We start from the raw sequence: 24098 nt of genomic DNA, 5'->3' as shown, positions 1-24098 counted from the left end.
AATGTGGGGGTGGTGGCGCTGGGAGTGGGGGGTGCCTGGAACAAGGGCTGCGCTGGGCCTCCCCACAGCTGGAGACTTGGCCATGCCCTGCGGCCCAGACTGCCTGGAGATGGACTTGGGATAAATTTGTCAGTTTAACAGCCTTCAGCCAGGCATTCAGAGCCCAGTGTGTTTCTACCTTTGGGTTCAGATTGGTCCAGAGCCAAACCAGACCCCAGCCATGCACTGGTCCCTCACTTCTCCAGGCTGTATCTCTCCTGGGGTTCCACAGTATCTCCAGCTTACCTTGCTTGGGGACATCAACGACACCCTTCTGTTCTAGGTCTCCCTCAGGATTTTAGGTCGTTGAGAAGTGAGCCAGAGCCTTTCCCCTTCCTACCCAAAGAATTTGGGGGGAACTGTTGTCAGAGCCCCCAGGGAGGCCCAGAACTGACCATCCTCTCCAGGGGCCACGAAAGTCACTTTGGTTCCCCGCGTCCCTGCAGAATGGGCGGTAGGCACAGCCTATGCTCCCCTACCTAGCTCAGGTTCCCTGCACTCCCCAGGGCCTCCCTCCCTCCGTCCCCTAGCCATCTCCAGACCCCTCCCCCTACTGCGAGCTCCTCCCCGCCACGACGGGGAGGGGGCGTCGAAGGGGCGGGGCGCCGCGCGGCGGCCGGCGGGGAGGGGGCGTCGCGGGGCGGGGCCTGGCGGCGGCGGCGGCACCAAGAGCGGCGGCGGCGCGCGAGGGCTCGGAGGTATCAGGGGCGCGCGGCTCCGGCTCGGGACGCCTCGGGCTCGGGCTCCGGCTGCGGCTGCTGCAGCGGCGCCCGCGCTCCTGTGCGCTCGGCCTCCCGGGCCCGCCGCGGAGCGCAGTTCGAACGCCCGCCGTGCGCGGGTCGGCTCCTTTTCCCGAGCCTGCCGCGATGGCAGCTGCGCCGGGAAACCCGAGCAGCCTCCGCCGGCTGTCCCTGCTCAGCGTCCTGCTGTTGCCGCTGCTGGGCGGTGAGTCGCGGCGAGCTGCGGGAACGGGGCTCGGGAAGCGCGGGAGCCCCGCGGGCAAGAGGGGGCACCCGGGAGGTGGCTTTGGGCGGCTGGGCCGGGCAAGACACCCTGGAGTGGTGGAGAGGCGGGCGTGAGGTCCCGGCGCCGGGGGTGGCGAAGCCCCCGCGGACTCGCCCGGGCCCCTCTTCTTTCGCGCCGCGAGGACGCGTTTCCAAGCCGCCACAGAGTTTTCCCGGCTTGAGCGGAGAGTTTTCTCGGGAACTGCCGGGAGTTGCTGGCTCCCGGGCCCCGGTGGGGAGTTTCTTTTCGGGAGGGAAACGGCTCCCTCCCCACTTAGGGGGGCGCGGTGAGGTGGCTGGCGGCGAGGGAGACGGAGTCCCCCCCAGCCTGGGGCCGGATGCGGGACCGACCTGCGCGGCGCAGAGCGCGGAGCTTTGTTACCCACGCCGGCCAGACGCTCCCGGCTTCCCTCCTCCAAGTTCCCGGGCCAGGCTGGGACCCTTGATAGCCCTGCTGGTGCGGGCGGGAGAAAGGCAGAAATAGGGGCCGCCCCGTCTCCTCCAGCTCCTGGGCCCGAGCCCACCCCCAGCCGGGTCGGATCTGGGGAGCGGAGAGTCCGAGGCTGTCGTGGTGACTAATGTGTGAAGGCCGCTGCCAAAATCGGGCATGGCCGGCCTGCAAAGGTGCGGACGGGGTTGTTCTGCTCCTTCCTGGATTTCCATCCTGTCTCTCCGCACCGAGGAAAGAGAAATCTCTCATTCTGCGGGCAGAAAGGCAAGAAGAGTTCATTCTGCCCTTTCTTGGAGGGCCTCAGCGTTTTGATGAGGGTGTGGCTTGTATATACAGGGCAGACAGGACCCGACCCCTCCTTCCCCCCGGGGCCCCCCCCCCCCCCCGCCCCGGCCGCCTTTATTTCCTGGCTTGGTCACACCTGAGAGTCACCACTGAGGTGTTGAAGTGCTTTACAGGAAAGCACCAAGCTACCTGCACACCACAAACGGCCTGGACTGGAAGCATACCCCCCCCCCCCCCCGCCAGAGAAACCCACAACACACACAATCTTTGGTGATGATCCTGGCAGCAGCCCTTTCTGGGGGGGAACTCTGCCCAGGACACCTGGTCCTAGCTTAATCACTTTCCTCTTTCTTGGAAGAGTGGCCATAGGGCGGGTGGGGGTAGAGAATTGCCTTTTTTGACGTCTCCCTGGCTTGCCAGCTGGTGAGGGGTTTTGGTGGTGATGGACTTAACATCTCCCCCAGCCCTAGTTTAAAAGGAGAGGTAATTGTAACCCAAGACGGAGAGGTAAGAACAAGCTCCTGGGACTCGTAGGAGGTGTTTCTGGAGCTGCCCTGTGTTCCTTGTGATGTGTAGGGTGGTTATTGCTCGTGGCAGAACGCACATCTGCTCCCAGAGGAAGTATGGAAGTTTTTTTGTGCAGCCAGGATCGGGGGCCCAGCCATATGGACGAGCAGCCCCAGCTCATAGGCTTCCTAGGTTGGTGGCTGTTTGGGTTTGGGTTGTGTGGGTCGCCTGATCTGGCTGTCTTCACTGCTGATGTTTAGAGTTCTGGAGTCAAGGGGAGATTCTGGTGGAGACCCGGTCCTTGTTCACAAATACTGAATTCCTAAATTCCTTCCATGAGAAGAGGACTCTGATGTTAATTGATGTTAATCCGATGACTGGTGTTTAGTGGGGGGGGGGGTTCCTGTGGGGGAAAGTTAGGGCAGGCTGAGGGCTTGGGACTGGAGGTCTGCAATCTCCTCTGGGGGTGGGGAGATGTCTTGTGCTCAACAAAGGAACATTTTAATGAGAGCCTTAAATCAGTTCCACCAAATGTGCCTTGGTGTGGAACCTGTCCATGTGCTGTAAACAGTTTCAGCCGGGGCCGAGGCGCCTGCTGTCTTCCAGTGAAATCCGGGACTCAACCCACTCCGGGACGGCATGACTTCAGGGGGCAACGATTTTTTTAATAGATTACAGTAGAATTTTTCCATCTCATTGTTTAACTGTGTCACTAACTGGAGTTTAAGTGAGACCCTGCTGTTAATAAGGCCAGAGTGAGGGACCTAGGCTAGCTTGGTTTGTGGATTGGACCATTTTGAAGTTTGGGTAATTATGCTGTAAATGGTTGAGTAGTGTTCCAAACTTTGAGATTCCTGTCATGATAAATACGGTGGAGGGGGAGGAGAGGGCTTGACGTTGGAAATCTGGGATTCTTAGCCCCAGCTGTTTGTATGGTCAGTTGTGGTTACTACCCATTCCTGTCATCCCCTCCCCCCCCCTTCTTCCTTTCAGGCTCTTGTGTCTTAGGGGAGATTGAGTTGTCACATTAAGAGCTAGCTGTCCTGCAGATTCCTCGAGGCTCTGCAGCCTGTCATTCAGGCCTAGGAGTTGCTTTTATCAGTGATGGGTTTCCTCAGTCGTTGGGATGCAGGAGGGCAAGGGTGATCTCTGTACATCGCTTGCTGAAGAATCTAGTCACACTCCTGGCGTTCAGAGCAGGGCTGAGTGGTGGAGAGAGCTCAGGCAGGGGAGACGAAGTATTTGGCAAAACAGCAACTCAAATTTTGACAGGCCCTGTGGCCCTGGGCAAATTTCATGACCTCCCAGTTTGCCTCCTCTGTAAAGGGACTTCCTGGAGTTGTGCGGAGGATTAAATGTAATGAAGTCTATAAAGGGCCGTTTTCTCCTTCTTCCCTCTCCTGAGGTATGCTTCCCACATACTTTTCCAGCCTCACAGTCACCCCCAACAAGAAACGTTTTCCACCTACTGGAGCCTTCCATTGCTACCCAACGAGTCAATTTACCGTCCCCTGAAACAGGCGTGGTTTCTCAGCCCTTTCCTTCCTCTCGGGCCAGTCCTTGGTGTGTGTTGCCTGGCCCATCTCTCTCTTGCCCAGCCCCACTTCCTCCCCAAAGCTGTCCCCGTTCTCCTGCCAGAAAGAGGCCTGTAGAACTTTTGGACTCTGTCATTCTTAGGACACATCCATATTTTTGCCCCATTTTGAGTTTTAAGTAAAGCGCTTCCCCCTTGTAGAATTCATTATGGGATCATTTATAATGGGTCCTTCTCTAGATTTATTAAAAAGGTGAATGAACCTTTTGGGTACAGGGCAGAGTAATCAAGGGCAAGGGTAAACGTCCCCTTTGCCTCTTGGCTTTCGGGGGTCTTTTGTGTCCCAGCTTCTCTGGGTTGGGGCTGCCTGTTGTTCCTCCTTGTGCCTGTTCTACTGTGACCGAATCAAGGGACCAGACCTTCCTGTTTCTGGGCCTGTTCTTTGTGGTGGTTTTCAGAGTGTGATGTGGCAGGGCTTCTGGCTTTCTCCAAGAGTTCTGGGTGTGGGCAACCACCTGTACATACGAAGCTGACCTGCCTCGAAGGGCCACACTTCAAAAATGGTGAACTGTATAGGGGCCACTCAAAATAAGCGTGGCATCAACATCGCCTGGGAGCACAAATCAGAAACCCAATCTGCATTGAATAAGCTACCCAGGTGACTGCACCCCATAGTTCCAGGAGTCCTGGTCTCCCCCCCCCTTTTTTTTTTTTAATTTGAGAGAGAAAACACAAGCAGTGGGGAGGGGCAGAGGGAGAGAGAGAGGGAGAGAGAAGCAGACTCCCCACTGAGCAGGAAGCTGATGTAGGGCTCCGTCCCAGGACTCCCAGGAGATCATGACCTGAGCCGAAGGCAGACGCTTAACTCACTGAGCCACCCAGGTGCCCCAAGTCCTGGTCTCCTTACAGAGAAACTTGAGGTGCAGAGCTTTCAAATTAGGGGCCCTAGATCTTGCACAGTATTTGAAGATTTACCTTAAATAACTTTTAATTCCTGTGAACACTCTTTGGTGTGATGTCTGCAGGTAAAAATTGCCTCACCAAAAAAAAAAAAATTACCTCACTTTGGGTTGAATTTGATTTAGATTTTGTCAGGAAACTTGTCCATTAAACATGGGACTCTGGAAGGTACGCAGCGTTACGTGTGGTGCTCACTTCCTCTTGGAACCTCAGCTTTTCCTCGAGCGTATGCTCATTTTATAACGAAAGGCAGTGGAGAAATTGGATTTGTGAGGCAGAAATTTGGTCGGCGGATGACCTTTCAGGAATACATTTGATTCCTAAAGGGAGGCAGCAGCGTCTGTGCTGGGCTTCGGCGCTGTAGCGTTGTTAAGTCTTCGGAGGACTTCGTATTTTGGAGTGCGGGGCTTTGTGTGAGTTTGTGTTTAAGCCAGTGGAGCTTCCGTGACACTCATCTGGGATGGATGTTGGCCGGTTCGGACTCTAATATTTGAGCCAAGAGCGGTTTGGGGCCAGGGATTCAGTCTTGGGTGTTCTCCTGCCAGAAGAAAGGGTCATTGAACAGGCCTGGGTGCCCTTGGTCTGTACCCCCCAGCCTCTCTGCTGGCCCTAACCTCAGTAACATGCTTCTTGGTGGCTGTGCCCCTGGCGCCGCCCTTGGTGGAGCCACGTGGTGGGGTTACAGGCTCAGGGCCACGCTTGCTGGCGCCAGCGCTCGCCTTGCCTCTCTCCTGGGTTCCTGCTCTGCCCCCCTCCCCCCCATCGCCTGGTCCTCTTGTCCCTGACACCAAGGAAGTTCTACCGTGGCGGCTGGGTGAGAGTCCTGTCTTGGGGTTCTCCGAGCTCAGCGCGGAGTGCACACTGGGCCCTGCCGAGCCCCTGGCGCTTTGTGGAGCTGGCCCAGGAGCTGTTACAGCTAATCCGTGGTTTGAGGAAGCCCTCTGCAGTATGTCACTTTTTCCATCCTCTTCTCTGCGTTTAGGCCATTTCCCTCCCGGTAATGCTGCACAAGCAGCCGTGGGCCAGGGAGGAAGCTTTGTTGGAAGGGCGGACACACGCAGGCGCCTTGCCCCTCTTGCAACTGGGGCTGGGGTCACCAAGCTCTGGGGAAGGGATACACAGGTGAGTGGGACACAGCCTACCGGGTGTCCTGCCCATCCCGAGTTCCTGCCAGAGCCTTAGAGCCTGATGAGCGAGGATATGCATTTGCTGGGTTGGGGGGGGGGTGTCTTTAATTTCTGAAAACTAGGCCCTGAGTCGTGGGGTAGGGATGGTGAGTCACGTGTCAGGAAGATGTAGATTTGTGGTCCAGAGCCCAGGTAATACAGTGGAAAGGCAGGTAACCAGAGGACCTATTTAAAATTTGAGCCGTCTGGGCCAGAATGACAGCCGTCTGGGCCTGACTGCAGACCTGCCCATCAGAATCATTGGGGAAGGAGGCAGAAAAGGTATTTTATTTGCTTATTTGTTAGATTCTCTCGCAGTTTTTGAATAGCAAGTCCAGTCCCAGTTCAATCTCAGAAGGAAACTGCGTTTTAAAATTGCTTCCCGGGAGAAGTAAAATAAAACAAAATTGCTTCCCAGGAGATTCTTACCGACATTCAGGTTTGAGAACCCCTGGGCCGCCATAAGGAGTTTGTCAGTTAAAGTGGAGGTGTGGTTGGGGCACCTGGGTGGCTCAGATGGTTAAGCGTCTGTCTTTGGCTCAGGTCATGATCCCGGGGTCCTGGGATCGAGTCCCACATCGGGCTCCCGGCTCAGCGGGGAGCCTGCTTCTCCCTTGGACCCTCTCCCCTCTCATGCTGTTTCTCTCTCGCTCGCTCTCTAAAAAATAAAATCTTTAAAAAAAATAAAATAAAATAAAAAATAAAGTGGAGGTGTGGTGATGAGAAAGGTTGATGTTGAGGGGCTTAGAATGGGGTCAGTCCCAAGTGTCTTTGAGGGTCTTCTGTGAGTGAAGTGTCTCAGTTGGGGCGGGAGGCAGGAAGGAGACGCCATGGAGAGATGGGAATCACATGAAGTGTAGTGAAAGACACCAGTTGGTAAAATGCTAAATAGAAGACCATTCTAGAACATGTAGGACAGTAAGTCCATGACGCAGGAGCAAATGGGGAGGGGAAAGGCTTCAGAGAAGAGAGAGAATTGAATTGCTAGTAGGTGTAGGCTGTGGTGACCGATCAGAATGACATAAAGGCATTGGACCTGGAGTCTGAAAACTTGGCTGGTTCTTGTCTAACGTCACACACATGAATGCATGATAAAGGAGGAGAAGCAACATCTGTGGTCCTGTGACACCTGCTTTTCTGTATTCTGGTCCTGACTCAATTGCTGCCTAGCCCCATGACCCTGAGCTGGTTAATTAACCTTTCGAGCCTCAGTTTCCACATCTGCAAAGTACAAGTGCTGCTGATTGCTCCCTCGCCCACCTCCAGAAAGTCGAGGGAGCATTCCCCCTGGAGATGGTTGACCCAGGGGTGCAGCCCCTCTGGCCAGCCCTCCTGTCTCTTCCCAAAGACTGCCCTGACCCTTTGTCTCCTTTTAGGGTGTCAGCCTTTCTTTCTGGTCCTCTGTCTCTAGAATGGTTTGCCAGGGCTCGACAGAGTTGCTTTGCACCGGCAGCTTTAGGAATGGTTTCCTTACTTGAGAGCGCAGATGTTCTGAATGGGTCTCAGTATTCCAGCAGCGGCCCAGAAAGGTGGGCACAAGCACTTTGCATTTCCTGGTGGGAACTCTTCTCCCTCTGTCCTCCTAGCAGATTCTCCCAGAGTGGTCACTGCTGGTTCGGAGCCGCCGTCTCCCTGTTTGTGCCGATGTTCTTCTAGGGAGTGGGTAGTGAGCTGTGCTTCCTGCAGCCTGGGCTGACTTTTAGAACAGCCCAGGGAGGGGCTTCTGTGATCACGGGATGGCTGCGAGGCTTCCCCCAGTCACTCTGGGTAGCTTGTGTGAACTTCTGTCAATACCATAGGGAGGTTCCCGAGGTGTGGTGTGCTCAGGGATGGACGGCTCTCGCTGTGGGTGGTTAAGGAGGCCAGGGCGGGCACTAGCATGTACTGCCTCCGCCCGGAGATACACTGGCTCCTTTTTGCCCCTTCTGGGGTGCCGTTGGTGAGGCAGTGAAGAGAATGATGGTCTGTTTGGGGGATGACTGAGGTGTCCCAGCAGCTAGCTCATAGAGTGCCTTTGTGCGCATTAGAAATAGGCGCCCTTCCTCCAAGTGAATGCAACCCTGCCTCAGGACCCAGGGCAGTATTTCAGTATTAACACCTTGGCTGGGCATCTTGAGCATCTTTCTCCTCTGTGCAGTCACATGTGGCTATCCCGTTGGAATGAGTGGCCCTTTGCTTCTCAGCTGATGGGCCAAGATGATTTTGGTGACCTCTAATCTGTTTTATTTTTTTTTATTATTATTATTTTTAAAGATTTTATTTATTTATTTGAGACAGAGAGAATGAGAGACAGAGAGCATGAGAGGGAAGAGGGTCAGAGGGAGAAGCAGACTCCCTGCTGAGCAGGGAGCCCGATGCGGGACTCGATCCCGGGACTCCAGGATCATGACCTGAGCCGAAGGCAGTCGTTTAACCAACTGAGCCACCCAGGCGCCCTCTAATCTGTTTTAGATGAGCCATTTTCTCTACTATTCGCTTGCCTCCTGTGGTCGGGGGCTGGGGCACTGCTGCTTATCCCATACTGTAGGAGAAGCCTGGGAGGCTGGGGCCCCAGTGCTGTACCTGCTCCACAGGATATGTCTGTAGCTGCTGGGATCTTGGTCTGTTTCTGGGCCCCCACCGGAGGATTTTACTGCCTTGCACATGCAGGCTTCTAACACCTTATATAATAATTAATACGGAAGGCTGGCTGAGTCTTCAGGGAACAGGGGCTGCTCAGAGTTTATTCCACATCTCATTAAGAAGTACCAGGCTTGCCTCTCTCCCTGGACACACTGGAGCCTCCAACGTAAAGTGCGTAGGCTTTCCTGTTTTAGAGGAAATCCTGCAGTAATGGTAGAATCTCTTCAGTAGCAAAGATGGGTCTTGGGCTCCAGTTCTGGCTACCCTGGAAGTGTATGTCCCTCCTCAGGAGGCACTGGGAGGGAAACATGGGCCCTGCTCCCACATTTGCCCCAGACTGCTCATGTGACGTTGGACAAGTCCCACCTGCCACTCAGGCCTCAACTTGAGGACTCAAGACCTTGGAAGACCTTTAATGTGGGGACCTTTAGGGGCTGACCCAGTATTGCCATACACAACCGCCAGCTGTGTTCCTGTCATACCTTACAGGCCCTCTTCCTCACCCTTGGTTTTGGGGAAAGGACTTTAAGGGCCGTATTTTGTTCTGGAGTCTCTAGTGCGTGGGCACAGATGTGTTTAGACTCGATCAACTGGTGATGTGGGTATTAGGGTTTAATTCTTTGGGTGCAAGGGGGAATGGGGTAAATTCTAGAAAGGTTTGGGAGAGAATTCTTAAGAGGGGGAAAAAAAGTTTGTGTGGTTTTTAAAAAGATTTCATTTATTCATTTGAGAGAGAGAGCTAGAGTGCAGGAACAGGGGGGAGGGGCAGAGGGAGAGGGAGAAGCAGATTCCCCCCTGAGCAGGGAGCCCGATGTGGGGCTCAATCCCAGGACCCGGGGATCATGACCTGAGCCGAAGGCAGATGCTTAACCAACTGAGCCACCCAGGTGCCCCCCAAAAATTTGAAGCGTTTTTATCTGAGTAAAAGGAGGCAGAAACTTACCTGGTTAGTCCTCAAGTACTCGAGGGACTAGTGCTTTGGCGAGGAATACCTTTTCCTTTGCACAGAAGCAGGAACAACTGAAGGGCGGCTTCTAGCTGGGAGAAGTGGCTGGGTGTGCTTTGGGAGAGCCTCCTCTGTAATCCCAAGTGTACCCACCATGGCAATTGACAAAATGCTTTCACTCACATTGACATTTGATCTTACTAACATGGCTTAGAGGCAGGCAGGATGAAGGTGGTTGGTTTTGGGGGTGGGAGGAGTGTCAAGGGATGGGAGGCATTTGACAAGTAGAGAAACTGAGGTGCAAAGTAAGATCCGCTCAGAACTGCAGAGCTGGTAAGTAGGAGAGCTGATTTTGTGTTCTCGTATGTCCTCGGGGCTATGAGGTGTTACAAACACATGCCTTGGAGTGGAGTGAACGCTGGGGAGTGGACTTGGCAGACGAGATAACTGTCTGGGTGGGTTTAGGAGCAGCCCTGTTAGAGTCAGAGGGTGGAGGAGCCTTTGCTCTTTCTACATAAGGAGCGAGTGGATCAATAACTTTACGCATGGAGAGACCTTTTGCACCTCAGCATTCAAGATTGCCAAATTTTCTCCCTCTTTTAAAAAATTTGTTGTTGTTACAAAACAGCATGGTTACAGTTTTCAGTGGCCCATTCAGAGGTTTGTGTGCATCCTAAAGTTTTTAGAGTTACGGTCAGACTGTGTAATCTAGAAGTCCAGAACACTGCCTCAATCCCCACGATTTTTTTTTTTTTTAAGATTTTATTTATTTATTTGACAGAGAGAGATACAGCGAGAGAAGGAACACAAGCAGGGGGAGTGGGAGAGGGAGAAGCAGGCTTCCCGCTGAGCGGGAAGCCCGATGTGGGGCTCGATCCCAGGACCCTTGGGATCATGACCTGAGCCGAAGGCAGATGCTTAACGACTGAGCCACCCAGGCACCCCAATCCCCACGATTTGAGCGGAGTCCTCCATCTCTTCCAGCTGGTGCTTCTGGAAGGTCGCGGGCAGTTGCAGGCCCTGGCTTGCAGGGGTGCCGTCACCATTCCAGACCCGTGTGCCTGCTGGGAGGTGTATACTGGGTAATGCTGTGCTAGAGACCACGTAGGTGGTAATAGAGTCATCGCTGCTGTGGTTAATAGAGGTGCTGCCTCTCACCACTGTTGTGTAGATGGATGGGCCCACACTTGGTGGTACAGGCCCTGGCACACAGTAGGGATGCGATGAACGTAGGTTTCCCTTCCATTTCTGATTTTGGAGGCAAGCCTTTTAATTCTCAAGAGATTTCAGAATTGCTTGGACAGTGACCTCTGACATTCTGGAACATGTACACGTTTTGCGGCCAGGTAGATCTCCCTTTAGCCGGAGCTGCTAACCGCTCTTGGCTGACCTGCTGAGTTTTGTTCTTCTGCTTCCGAGGCTCTCAGGGTCCAACCTGGGAACCTTGGTCCCATCGCTGAAGGGTTACAAAGTGATACTCCGGTGTTCTGATTCTGGTGTAGCTCATCTGTTAAAAAAAAAAAAAGAGAGAGAGAGAAGGATCCTTCACGTCAGCAAGTCCTTAGAGAGGAGATGTGCTAGGATAGCATTTGAGATCCCAAGTTCATTTCCAGCTACCCGAAAAACAAAACAAATCACAAACAAAGAAAATGGTTGTCTTGCAGCCTTGGGAAAGGGGTGGGGGGCGGTGGAGAAGATTTGCTGTTGGTCTTGTAGCTCTAGCTACGAAGAGCAAACCATTCTATCTGTTTGGTTAATTTAGCAGATTAACCAGTTGTTAAACTGACCAATTTAAAAAATGCCCAGCTTGCTAGCAGCTTTGTGCCTGTGATCTGGCCTGTGATCCGGGCCCCTCCTCCACCGCAGGGGTCCGGGCCTCCTATAGGAGGAGCTTCCTGGGGAGGAGGAGTGCCTGGGCCCCCAGGGAACAGCCCCGGGGGGCCTGGAGGAGGATCTCGGGCTTCTCTTTACCACCACCCCCACCTCCTTTCTGAAAACTCCTTAAAACAAAAGGCTTTTATTTAGTAAACATCGCACCCTGCCCTGAAGAAGTGTCCTGAGTTTTGTTGGTGAGGTGCAGGAAAAGGGGGTGGCGAATTGGCCTCTTTGTTTCTGGGTAAGGGGCTGGGGTGCTTCTTTGGCCTTGCGTACCTTTTTCGCTCTTAACTCTACCTTTGTTCCCTGGGCCTCTCGAACCTGGTCTGAGAGGTCCTGCTGAGCGGGCCTGCTCCTGTCTCTCCGTGAGCCTCCCTGGGAGACTTCCCCAGATTGCTGCCGTGGGCAGTCCAGAAAGGAGGCCGGCGAGCGTGGGCCCAGTTGGGCCTGAGCTTGGGTGGCACCTCTCTCTGTCCCCTTCCCACCCAGCCCGGATCAAAGGAGCCTCCTCCGGGAGCAGGGAAACACTTCTCCCAATAGCCCCACCAGTGAGTAAACAGCCAGGGCCGCTTTTGAAGCGTGGTGCTTCAGGCCGGAGGAATGCAGAACATTTCATTTTAGGAGTGGACTTAGGTTTCCACTGCTTTCGGTATTTGCAAATTTGAAACAAATGCCCTCATTTAGCAGCAGGCAGGCTGGGCAGTAAACGGGGGCTGTTTAAGGGCGTTTATGGCGGTCACAGGTATTTGTGGGTAGGGGGACCCCAGCAGGTTTGGGAAAGGACAGAAGGTTTATGGTTAGGTGGGTTGTACAAAGACCCCAGCCAGGTCTCCGGTAGAGGGTTGTTGTTAGGTGGGCTTTGTCATAAAAAGCTTTGCCGCCCCCCTCCCCCCCCCCCCCCCCCCCGCCGGAAGTATCTCCTTCTGGCAGACAAAGAGGTTTGAGATGGTGTTTATCCCCCTGGGGCTGATGCTGAGGGCCTTGTCCCTCTCGTTTGGCTGCCAAAGTATCAGATTTCCAATGAACCCTGCCTTCTCCCACCCCCGCAGCTTGAAAGGCTCATTAAATGTGCTTTATATATAACAAGTTGGCTGAGAGGCCCCCCCCTCACTTCCAGCCAGTTTTGTGAGGAAGGAGCTAGGAAAACCTGTTTTCCTTTTGTTGTTTCTGGAAGTAGATCTGTGAAGGAGCAATTGCAAAAAGACCCTGATTTTAGCCATCAGCCAAGCAAGTGTTACTTGCCTTTGATGGGGCAGCTTAGCTGGGGATGATCTGCCCCAGGCCTGGTGGGTGCCACCCGCCCGCGCACAGGGAAATTCAGAAATCTGTTTAGGAAGGGAGTTCTGGCTGCACAGCTTGCTCCCTCAGAGACCCGAGATAGTTCACTTCACCTCGCTGAGCCTCAGTTTCCCTTTTGTAAGATGAGGGTAATAATTCCGACCACGTTAGGGTGCTTGTAAGGATTCCGTGAGATGATAATACTGTCTTTCTTCAACTCGAAAGTGCTCTTTTTTTTTTTTCAGTTTCACACCTTTGAAGCCTGGTGGTAACATAGTCAATTATGTAGTATTGTGTCTTAGTTTAACTGGGACCATCTCCTTTTAGCGTAACACAAATAACAGTGCATCTTAAAATTGGTGACTCCTTTGAAATTCAGTGTATGGGAAGGAATTAGTCTGTCATAGAGTGAATGCTCCATAAAAGATAGTTATCATACGATGAGGGTGATTTATTTACAGGTCTGCTTTTGTTTGCCATCCACCAGTAACTTTCAATAGAAACTGTTTTCCTTTTTAGTCTGGCACATAAATAACAAATAATGCTTAAGGCATAAGGCATCACCCTAGGTCATGTATGTGAGAGGGTTGGGGGGTGGGGAGGTACTTAAAGTCTTTAGAAGGCAAGAGATTGTCTAGAGAAGGAGGCGGATGTCCCTAGGAGGGCAAACAGTCAATTATGGAAAGAAAATGCCTTTCTGATGGTAGAGTCTCCACTTTAAAAAGCTGGGCTATTCCTGGGGGAGACTTGAGACTCACTCCAGGAACGGATTGTCTGGTAGGCACATCAAGACAGAACCAGAAGAGAGTAATTAACAAGGCAAGGATGCAGAGAAGCACCAAAGAGGGGGGACCCAGAAAGTGCCAGGCGATGTGTGTGGGAGCAGGCAGGAGAAAGACAGGAGCTGGTTGCATTTCCTTCCCATCCCAGGCTGCACAGTTGTGTGGGGTTGATCCAAGCTTTGTGGAGACAACTGGGGCTATTCATTCTGCTTTGTGCTACCTCAGCATTTGTCTGAGGGCACCTTCCTCTCCCGTCTCCAGGACAAAAGTGGCCCGAAGGCTGGGGAGTTCATCATTTGCTTGAGTTCTGGTTTATTTGATGGTAGGATGGATTAGCTGTGGGGTTGGGGTTTAGATGGTAGACAGAAAGAGGAAGAGATCTCTTTCATATGCATTAGTGAAAGAAAGTGAAGAGCAAAACTTTTTTTTCTTTTTTTTAAAATAGGTTGCTGTGTAGATTTGTGCTCCAAGCCTTCCAGATGTTCACTTCTACCTTATAGGGGTTTCAGAATACATTCTTTCTGGGTTGTTGTCCAGAATTTTAGCCCTCAGTAGGTGTGCCCAGCTAGGAAAGGGTCTGATTAATGGATCATTTTCGGAAGGCAAGAACTCAGATGTCCCAGGGTCCAGGAGACGCAGCTCCTGTATGACGTGAATGCCCTGTTTGCTTCCTTTGGCCACCTTTGGCAGTGTCTTGAAGAAGAAGAAGGTATTGTAGCTGATGTGTCTTGAACAATCAGGAAGAATGGTGTTGAGGTTAAGAAAATTCCAGTGCTCTTCTCCTAAAAGCCTTTGATGTACTGGTATTTATATCATCAAAAAAGGCATTTTTGGTGATACAAAACTTATTTCGGAGGCCCTCTAAAACTCAGTGTGAATTTTCTTCTGAGGAAGCCAGTCTCCCCGGCTTCTCTGTCCTGTGAGGATTGAAAGAGGCAGTGGTGGGGTGCCTGGGTGGCTCAGTTGGTTAAGCGACTGCCTTCAGCTCAGGTCATGATCCCAGGGTCCTGGGATCGAGTCCCGCATCGGGCTCCCTGCTCTGTGGGGAGCCTGCTTCTCCCTCTCCCACTCCCCCTGCTTGTGTTCCCTCTCTCGCTGTGTCTCTCTCTGTCAAATAAATAAATAAAATCTTTAAAAAAAAAAAAAAAGAAAGAAAGAAAGAGGCAGTGGTTCTTTTCAAACCAGGTCAACAAATACTTTCGAGCCCTTTTTATATCTCAGGCACCCAGAGAGGTATCTGTGGGCCCTCAGTGGTCCTCAGTTTGGTCATTGCCCAGTTTGGCTCTGACACCCCAGATTCCTTATTTACACCCACGACCAGAAGAACCTAGAGAGGACTTGGGATGGACTTCCATGGGTCTCTTGCCTGCTGCTGGCCGTGGGGGTGATGGCTGTGGTGTTAACAGCTGCCTGTTCTGTCCCAGGCTGCTGCCCCAGCCCCGAGGAGAGGTGTTGATCAGGCCGACGGGATGGCAGATCCCCCTGAGCCCTAGGTTGGAAGTAAATTAGCTAAAGGTTGCTCTTAGACTCCTGACAAATTGCTTTCAGTTTTTGCGGCCAAAAGAGAACTCTGAAAACAGGGTGTAAATTGGGTTATTTACACTACCTCTGTTTTTGTTGCTTCCATGAAGTTGGTGAAGGAGGGCATGGATCCAAGTGAGCTTTTCAGGTTCTTGGATGCTCTGTTCCCCAGGTACCTGGCATCAGGTGAAGAGGAGGGGGTGGGTAGGCACGTCGGGGTGTATTGCCCTTGAATGCAGGAAGTGTGGTGACCGGACAGGCCTTTGAGGTGCCTGGGACCAACCCCTTTCGTTAGATCAAAGACATACCTTTTGTTTCCCCGCTCACACTTTTCCTCTCCTGGAGCCAGAGTTGTAAAGAGGTGGAGTTTGAGGGTCTGCATCTGGTGGCTGGGTTGGCAAGTGGAGTCGGGGGCAGAGGGAGGGGCCCTCCCTCCTGCTGAGCACTTCCTGCCTTCTACGTTTGCTGCCCTCCGTGTGCAGGAGGGGGTCTGCCTGGGCTAGCCTGGGCACCTCAGGCTCCGCCGGGCCCCTGCCCGGTAGGGCCCTGCCTGAGCTGGGCTGTAAGCTGGTGAAACCAGCCGCACAAAGACGGATTTCACTCCGGGCTAAGTGTTTTGTTGCTGAATCATTTGCATTCATTAAAAGTAGTGAAGGGCCAGTGATATTTAAGGCAACACGCCGGGTTTGCTGTAGGCCGCTGCCTTAGAACCTCATTAAGAATTCTTGGGGCGGGCGAGAGGATGGGTGCAGCTCATTCAAAGCTTACTTAACTTCTGACTGCTTTGGGCATAGGCCAGCTACTAAAATATGAAAAATGTTTGCCCAGCAGCCCCCAGTGCTTGGCCAGACTGCCCTGGCCAAAGAAAACACACACTTACAATTCATTATTTAGCCTCCTCCTGCGAGCAAGCTCGTGTCTCTTCCTCCCATGGGACCTTGCTGAGTTGGGGGCACGGCGGTGGGCGGGGGAGCGGCGGCGGCCGCCGGGGGGAGGCGCGGGAAGATTCTTACCTATTTTAAGAGGAAGCTTGGCTGAAAGCAAGTGCTGTCTATTCTCGCCCCACCCCACCCCTACCTCCCTTCCCTAGGTTATTTCGCTCATTCCCTACTGAGGGATTACAGGGTGTTTCTTAGGATTTGCTCTTTAAAACAATGCCATCACAAATATCCTTGTACCTACGTTTGCCCTTGTGCTTGCGTGTCTGTAGGATAAAGTCCCAGAAGTGGAGCTGCTCTGTCGAAGGACATGAACATATCAAAATTGTGTACAACACTCTACATTTATGTAATTTTTCTGAAGTGGGAATTTATAGCTTTTATCAAATTTCTTTTTCTTTTTTAAAAAGATTTTATTTATTTTTAAAGATTTTATTCATTATTCATTTGAGAGAGAGGGCATGGGGGCTGGCGATGGAGAGGCTGAGGGAGAAGCAGACTCCCCACTGAGCCGGGAGCCTGGTGCGGGCCATCCCAGGACCTGGAGATCATGACCTGAGCCAAACGCAGATGCTTAGCCATCTGAGCCACCCAGTACCCCTTTAAAGATTTTATTTATTTATTTGAGAGAGAGAACAGGAGCAAGGGGAGGGGCAGAGGGAGAAGCAGACTTCCCACTGAGCAGGGAGCCCTGACTTGATCCCAGGACCCTGAGATCATAACCTGAGTCGAAGGCAGACGTTTAACCGACAGAGCCACCCAGGCACCCCTTTGATCAAATTTCTGAATCACCGCTCTACAGTAGGCCTGTGAAAAATCACACAGGATAATGTGTGAAAACTGGTAAGCATGGTTCAGATGTGGAGCATTGCTAGGGGGACCAGAGAATTTATCGTCCAGATGGGGACATTATTAATAATTATGCCAAGATAGCCAGCACCAGTCAGGGATGTTCCAGAGAACTTGGGAGTGTGGTAGCCCAGCGCCCACCAAGGCTCTCATTCCCTCATTTCTGAGACCGTGTATGTTCTGTCTTCTACACCACGTAGCTCTGAATTACCTGCTCCTCTTCATTTTCCATTCTATCAGATGTATTCTTTTTGTCACCCCCAACTTGATGATAAGCTTAGTGGCTTGAGTTCCCGTCCTCTCTTTTCCCACAAGCCCGGTAACCCTATCCCCAATGTTCCGTGTTTGCTCAAGAAGTTGGATTCCACAGACCAGAATTCTAGTTCTGGAAGCAGTTTAACTTTTCTGAGCTCCTTTCTTCATCTGTATGAGGAAAATGATAATGTCCAGCTCATAGGCTATGGTGAGGGTCTTTGCAGGAAAGTTTGTCTGGAGTGGGGGTGGGGGTGTTGTGGTGTTGCCATTGTGTTGTGGCAGGTGAGCTCCAGGGACACTTACAACTCCTCATGGACATATGCTTGGAGCCTTTAGGCTCTGCTTGGCTGTCTAGATTTGTTTTTTCTGCTTCTCCATTTATTACTGTCCCCTTCATCGCTCTTGTCTCTCTTCCCTTCCATCCCATTGCCTGTGGCTTAGTTCAGTTCTTGTCATTTCTCCCTTGGAATACTGCTGGAAAAAAGAAGTGATTTTTTTTTTTTTTTTGAAGGCAGCATCTTTTTTTTCCCTCCTCAAAAACATCAAGAAGATATGTACTTTATGAAACCTCAGATTAAAAAAAAAATCAGATGAGAAGCAACAGACCAAGATCAAAAGGAAGCTGACCAAGAAGGGTGAGGAGATAAATAGGGGACTGGCTGAGATAATGAATAAGTATAAGGAAACACAAATGCAATAGCAGAATTAAGTTTGGAGCATCATCTTTAAAGGGCCTAATGGGCTGTACAATTAACCTAATCAATGCCATGTAGTTGTGGAGCTCTCAGAATCCAGGGGAAAATGTACAGTGAGATGAAAATGATAAAAAAAAAAAAGTGATAATTCGAGAAATAGAGTCAAGATTTTAAAAAGCAATGAACAGGGGCTCCTGGGTGACTCAGTCGGTTAAGTGTTAGACTCTTAGTTTCAGCTCAGGTCATGATCTCAGGATCGTGAGCTCAAGCCCCATCCCATGATGGGCTCTGCGCTCAGCGGGGAGTCTGCTGGAGATTCTCTCTCCCTCTCCTGCCCCCCACCCATTCTTTGTCTCTCTCAAATAAATAAATCTTTTTTTAAAAGAAAGCAATGGGGTGCCTGGGTGGCTCAGTCGGTTAAGCGTCTGCCTTTGTCTCAGGTTATGATCCCAGGGTCCTGGGATCGAGCCCCTCATCTGGCTCCCTGCTCATCCGGGAGCCTGCTTCTCTCTCTCCCACTCCCCCTGCTTGTGTTCCCTCTAGCTCTCTCTCTCTCTCTCTGTCAAATAAATAAATAAATAATCTTTACAAAAAATATAAAAGAAAGCAATGAACAGAGAGTATACTAGTCAAATTAAAAAGCAAGAGGTATATCTTGTAGATCCTAGGAGGCAATGAAAGCAAACAAAACACAATACACACAACAAAGGAAGAAGCATTGTGGTATTAGAATGTAAAATAGATAAAAGCAAAGACAAATATGTCAGTGGTGATGGTAAATTTCAGCGGAATAAGTTTCCTGCTGAATTAAGACAAAATGAAGATTGAATAAAAAAGTTTCATGCTCTTTACCTGGGACAAACCCAAGATAGCGATAAAGTTTGTTTTATTGTTCTTTTTCTACCTTTAGACAAATAGCTTAATTTATTTCATTGTTTAGGAAATCATTTAAGTTTATTTTCTTCGAAATACAGCTTTGAAATTAATTTGAAATGAAAACATGTAGAATTGATAACTTAAGATCCTTGCCTGAAAGAAAATAATGAAAGAAAACTTTGGCAAGTCCAATCAAGAAAAAGAGAGAAAAGGTCACTATTAGGCAAAACAAGAAAGGAAAAAGAGGCTTTAACCTCATTCTTGGCTTTACAACAATTTCTTTTTTTTTTTTTTTTTTAAAGATTTTATTTATTTATTTGACAGAGACACAGCGAGAGGGAACACAAGCAGGGAGAGCGGGAGAGGGAGAAGCAGGCTTCCCACTGAGCAGGGAGCCCGATGCGGGGCTCTATCCCAGGACCCTGGGATCATGACCTGAGCCGAAGGCAGACGCTTAACGACTGAGCCACCCAGGCGCCCCTTTACAACAATTTCTTGAGCACATACTGGGCACCTGGGAGACACTGGGGACACGTAGCAGGGAATGAGACAGAGCTCACTGTTCAGTGAGGAGGGCATACGGAAACGTTTACTAGTAATCACAGTTGTGATCGTTGCGATGGAAAGATTTAAAAAATTTATCCCAGGTTACCTTGTTCAGTGCCATGCTAAGTAGTCTACGCAAGGAAAATATAAATTACCAAAGTTTATTCAGGAACCGTTAGAATGACTAAGGACCGGTGTCTATTGAAAACAGTCGGAATATCGTAAAAACAACTAAACAAAACCCAAAGCGGTTGTATCTGAAGGCATTGACAGGAAATTTCAAAAATGCTGAGGAAATAGAGCTTTGTGATACAAAGACTGTCACCGAGCCCAAGAACAGGTGGATGGCCACCCCACTCCTGTCGCAACGTTGATACAACCTTGCTTCCAAATGCTGACTGACAGTTCAGAAAAGAGAAGCACACTGATTAGAGAGCCATGTAAGAGTGTAATATAAAATACTGTCAGCTCACATCTAATAATATGTTAAAGGATAATCTACTATAAACAACTAAAGGATTCATTCCAAAAATGCACAGGTAGTTTAATCAGATAGAATTCATTAAAATAAGAAGACACAGTCACACAAGTTATTGCAATAGATGCAAAAATGACATGAGATACAAATTAACATCCATTCTTGATTTTTTTTTTTTTAAAGAAAAATTTTAAACCACAGCCCACATACACTTAAAAATGAAATTATAGGGGCGCCTGGGTGGCTCAGTCAGTTGAGCATCCAGCTCTTGATTTTGGCTCAGGTTATGATCTCAGGATGGTGGGGTGGAGCCCCATGTGGGGTTCCTCACTCAGTGGGGAGTCTGCTTGAGATTCTCTCTCTCCCTCCCCTTCTAATCCTCTCCCTGCGCTCTAGCTCGCTTTCTCTCTCTCTCAAATAAATAAATAAATCTAAAAAAAAAACCTATAATGCTGTTCTCATTAAAATAAAGAAGGCATTATTATATTAACGTAATATCACTACTATTTTAACATTATCCTGGAATTTCTACTTGAAATAATACTGTAAGAAAAATGAAAGTCAAAATAAAGTTAGTGGTTTTTTGTAGATGGCATCAATTTTTTTTTTTTTTTTTTTAAGTAGGCTCTACACCCAGCATGGGGCTCAAACATACAACCCAGAGACCAAGAGTCACATGCTCTACCAACTGAGCCAGTCAGGCGCCTTGATTTTTACATGTGAAACTCATGTATCAACTGAAAACCGCTAGACTCAATGAGAGAGTTCACTCCTTTGGCCAAATACAAAACTACACAAAACCCAGGTTTGCTACTTACCCAGGTTTGCTACTTACCAGCAAATAACCTTTTAGAAAATACAAAGAAAACCTTTATCACATTAACAAAATCAAAAATCAAAATACTCAGGCATAAAGCAGTTATCATGGAAACTGTATGTTGAAGGAGTCTAAATATCATCCTTCTCCTTCTGAATTTGGTGGGGCAGGGGGAAAGACAGACACAGGAATTGGACAGATGGAAATCAGTATATCATCTTTATTATTGATAAAGACCAGGTTGAGGAACAAGGTTTAAATCTGAAGAGGATAAGCTTGTCTGATTCATGAGAGAGAGAGAGAGAGAGAGAGACAGAGAGTGTGTGTGTGTGTGTGTGTGTGTGTTAGCTTATCTGATTCATCCCTGAATGTATGTGTGTGTGTGTGTGTAGGCTACCTATATAAAATGTGTCCTGTCTGCAAGGGGGTGGATCCCTTAAGTGGGTTGGGGAGGAACGGTCAGAGCCAACTTGCCCAATCAGACATCATCCCTCCCTGGGGTTCATAAGAGTGGGGATCCACTGGCACACACTCTGCTGTGATGGAGAGGAGTTATTCTTCAAACTTCCTCCCTTTGCTCTCAGAACTCACTGGGGCTTAATTGCCCTGTCCCTAGATGCCTGAGGGTGTGGGCACCTGGGGGTGTGGCTCTTCCCTCCAAGGAAGGGGCAAAGCTATCGCTCAGCTATTCTTGCTTCCACTTTACTAACCACCCTGCTCCTTGGTGGATCCTTCTAGGACCCCTGGAGAGCAGGGGTAGATTTCTCCCCAGAAGGCTCTCATATGGATGAAAACAGGACAGTATTTAAATGAATTGGAAGGAACTCAGTACTCAGGGGTGAAAATTCACTTCCTATTTCCCAGCCCAAATCATGTGCAAACACTTTTTCTTCCAAGAAGTTTAACAGTTGAGAACAGGAACCTTCATTGCTTTGTTCATTACTGTATCCCCAGCACTTAGAACAATGCCTGACACGTGGTAGGCGTTCAGTAACTTAATGACCGTTCTCAGGAGGGAGAAGTGTAACATGTAATGCAGCAAAGGCCTTATAGTCTTGATCTTATTGATTACAAGCTAATAAAGAAAAAAGTAGACATGGGGCACCTGGCTGGCTCAGTTGGTAGAGCATAAGACTCTTGATCGCGGGGTTGTGAGTTCAAGCCCCACATTGGGTGTAGAGATTACTTAAAAATTAAAAAAAAAATCTTAAAAAAAGTAGACAACAAAGTTGAATAGGAAATGGACAGTAAGGGTTGATGGAGGGAGGTGGGTGGGGGATGGGCTACATGGGGGATGGGCCTTAAGGAGGGCACTTGTGATGAGCACTGGGTGTTGTATGTAAGTGATGAATCACTAAATACTACTCCTGAAACCAATATTGCACTATATGTTAACTAACTAGAATTTATTTTTTACTTTTTTTTTTTTTTAAAGATTTTATTTATTTGACAGAGAGAGACAGTGAGAAAGGGAACACAAGCAGGGGGAGTGGGAGAGGGAGAAGCAGGCTTCCCGCTGAGCAGGGAGCCCGATGCGGGGCTCCATCCCAGGACCCCGGGATTATGACCCGAGCCAAAGGCAGACACTTAACCGACTGAGCCACCCAGGTGCCCCTAACTAGAATTTAAATAAAAATTTGAAAAAAAAAAAAAAAAGGAAATGGGCAATAAGAAATTCAGCTAACCAGTAAACACATGAAAGATTGCTTTATCTTGTTAAGGACAAACTAAATGTGTCGAATGAATTGCTAATTGCAACAAATCATTATTTCACATCTCTCAAATTGACAAAGATTAGTAAGTGTCAGTGTGGGAAGGACACATAAGTTGGCACAACCTTTAGAGCCATTTGTCATTTATTAAAAACTGGAAATTGTATTCTCCTTGGTCCAAGGGGGTTCTGTTTCTAGGAAGTCATCCTACAGAAACACTCATTATCAGTGTACATAGGTGCCTGTACAGAGAGGTTTAGTTGGAGCATTGTTTGTAATGGCAAAATATTAAGCCATCCAAATGTTCATAATTGGGGATTATTATGGGATAATGCCATATCTGTCCTATTCTTTCCCTAGGGTGCTGGACAAATAGATCATGGGTCATTGACGCAGTGAAATAATACATAGCGGTCGAAGTGAATGAACTAGAACCATGTGGACAGACACGGGAAGATATCTGTAGTTAACCGTACAGTGAAAAAAGCAAGTGGTAGAGTAGCAGGTGTTCAGGGTTGCACCGTGTTCCCCAGAAGGTTAACGTCCAAGTCCTAAACCCCAGTATCTGTGAATGTGACCTTATTTGGAAATAGGAACTTTGCAGATGTAATCAAGTTAAGGTGAAGTCATTAAGGTAAGTTCTTTTTTTTTTTTTTTAAGATTTTATTTATTTATTTGACAGAGATAGGGAGAGAGGGAACACAAGCAGGGGGAGTGAGAGAGGGAGAAGCAGGCTTCCCACTGAGCAGGGAGCCCGATGCGGACCTCGATCCCAGGACCCTGGGATCATGACCTGAGCCGAAGGCAGATGCTTAATGACTGAGCCACCCAAGCGCCCCATTAAGGTAAGTTCTAATCCTCTGTGACTAGAAGTATCCTTACAAGAAGAGACACAGAGAGACACACTCAAGAGAGGAAAGACGGCCACGTGAAGGAGGTAGAGCTTGGAGTGATGCATCTTCAAACCAAGGAATGCCAAGGATTGCCGGCAACACCAGAAGCTAGGAGGGAAGCATGGAATAGACTCTGCCCAGAGCCTCCAGAAGGAACCAGTCTTACCAACACTTTTGAGTTCACACCTCGGCCTCCAAAACTGTGAGAGAATAAGCTGTTGTTTTAAGCAACCCAGTTGTGGGAATTTGTCGCAGCAGCCCTAGGAAGCAGATGGGACAGATAAGGCATTATCCCACAGTCATGCCTTCTGTGGGTGCACCTGCTGCCCTCTCCGTGAGAAAGCGCTCTTTCAGCCCGTCTTGCACACTAACAACTACCTTGTCAGAGGCAGGGACCTGCTGGCATGGTGATTTTTTTTTTTTTTTTCAGACAGCCTGAGCAGGCTAAATTTATATCTCACTTTCTTTGCCTTCTCCCGCACTCGTGTCTAGTGGCCTCTTGCTGTGGTCCCCCTTATCGCCTCTTAAACTCTGAGCATCCTGAATTACCTGGAGTTCTCTGACCATGCTTTGTCTTTGTGCTTCAGTCTTGTACTTGCCAAGCCCCATTCCTTGTGAAAAGCTTGTTTTGATGAGCCTTCCTCCAGGATTCTTCTCTGCTCCCCTGTTCCTCCCACTTTGGGTTAGAAAGCTTGTCTTGTGCATCCACCCACCACATTGTGTGATAATGTGGTAAAGCCTTGATGATGATCGGGTGTCCTCTGCAGGCAGATGACCTGAGATTTGAATCCTGCATTTGCCACTTAGTAGCTGTGTGACCTTGAGCAGGTTGTTTACCTCCCCGTGCCTCAGTTTCCTCATCTGTACAATGGGGATCGCAGTATCTACTTTAGTGGGTGGTTGTAAGCATTAACAAGCTAGTGTGGTTAAAATGCTTGGAACGGTGCCTAGGACATAGTAAGCGGTCAGTAAGTGTTAGCTATTATTGTAATTATATGTTTACTTGTCTGACTCCCCCACTATACTGAGATACTTAAAGGCAGTAATTGTGTGTTTTTCTCTCTCATCC

General features: G+C 49.5%; 1 protein-coding gene across 1 annotated transcript in view; it reads left to right on the top strand.

Moving 5' to 3' along the window:
- The first annotated feature begins 708 nt into the window (after window positions 1–708).
- The window catches only part of PTK7 (protein tyrosine kinase 7 (inactive)), a 61300-nt gene continuing 37910 nt past the window's right edge, over window positions 709–24098 (top strand). The window contains exon 1 of the mRNA XM_021692048.1: window positions 709–984. Within this exon, the coding sequence (XP_021547723.1) occupies window positions 906–984 (79 nt within the window). The 5' untranslated portion in view covers window positions 709–905. The remainder of the gene's footprint in view (window positions 985–24098) is intronic.

This window comes from Neomonachus schauinslandi, chromosome 8, assembly GCF_002201575.2.
Source record: "Neomonachus schauinslandi chromosome 8, ASM220157v2, whole genome shotgun sequence".
Lineage (NCBI taxonomy): Eukaryota > Metazoa > Chordata > Mammalia > Carnivora > Phocidae > Neomonachus > Neomonachus schauinslandi.
Note: the sequence above shows the minus strand (reverse complement) of the source record. Positions and strands in the feature narration are given on the sequence as shown.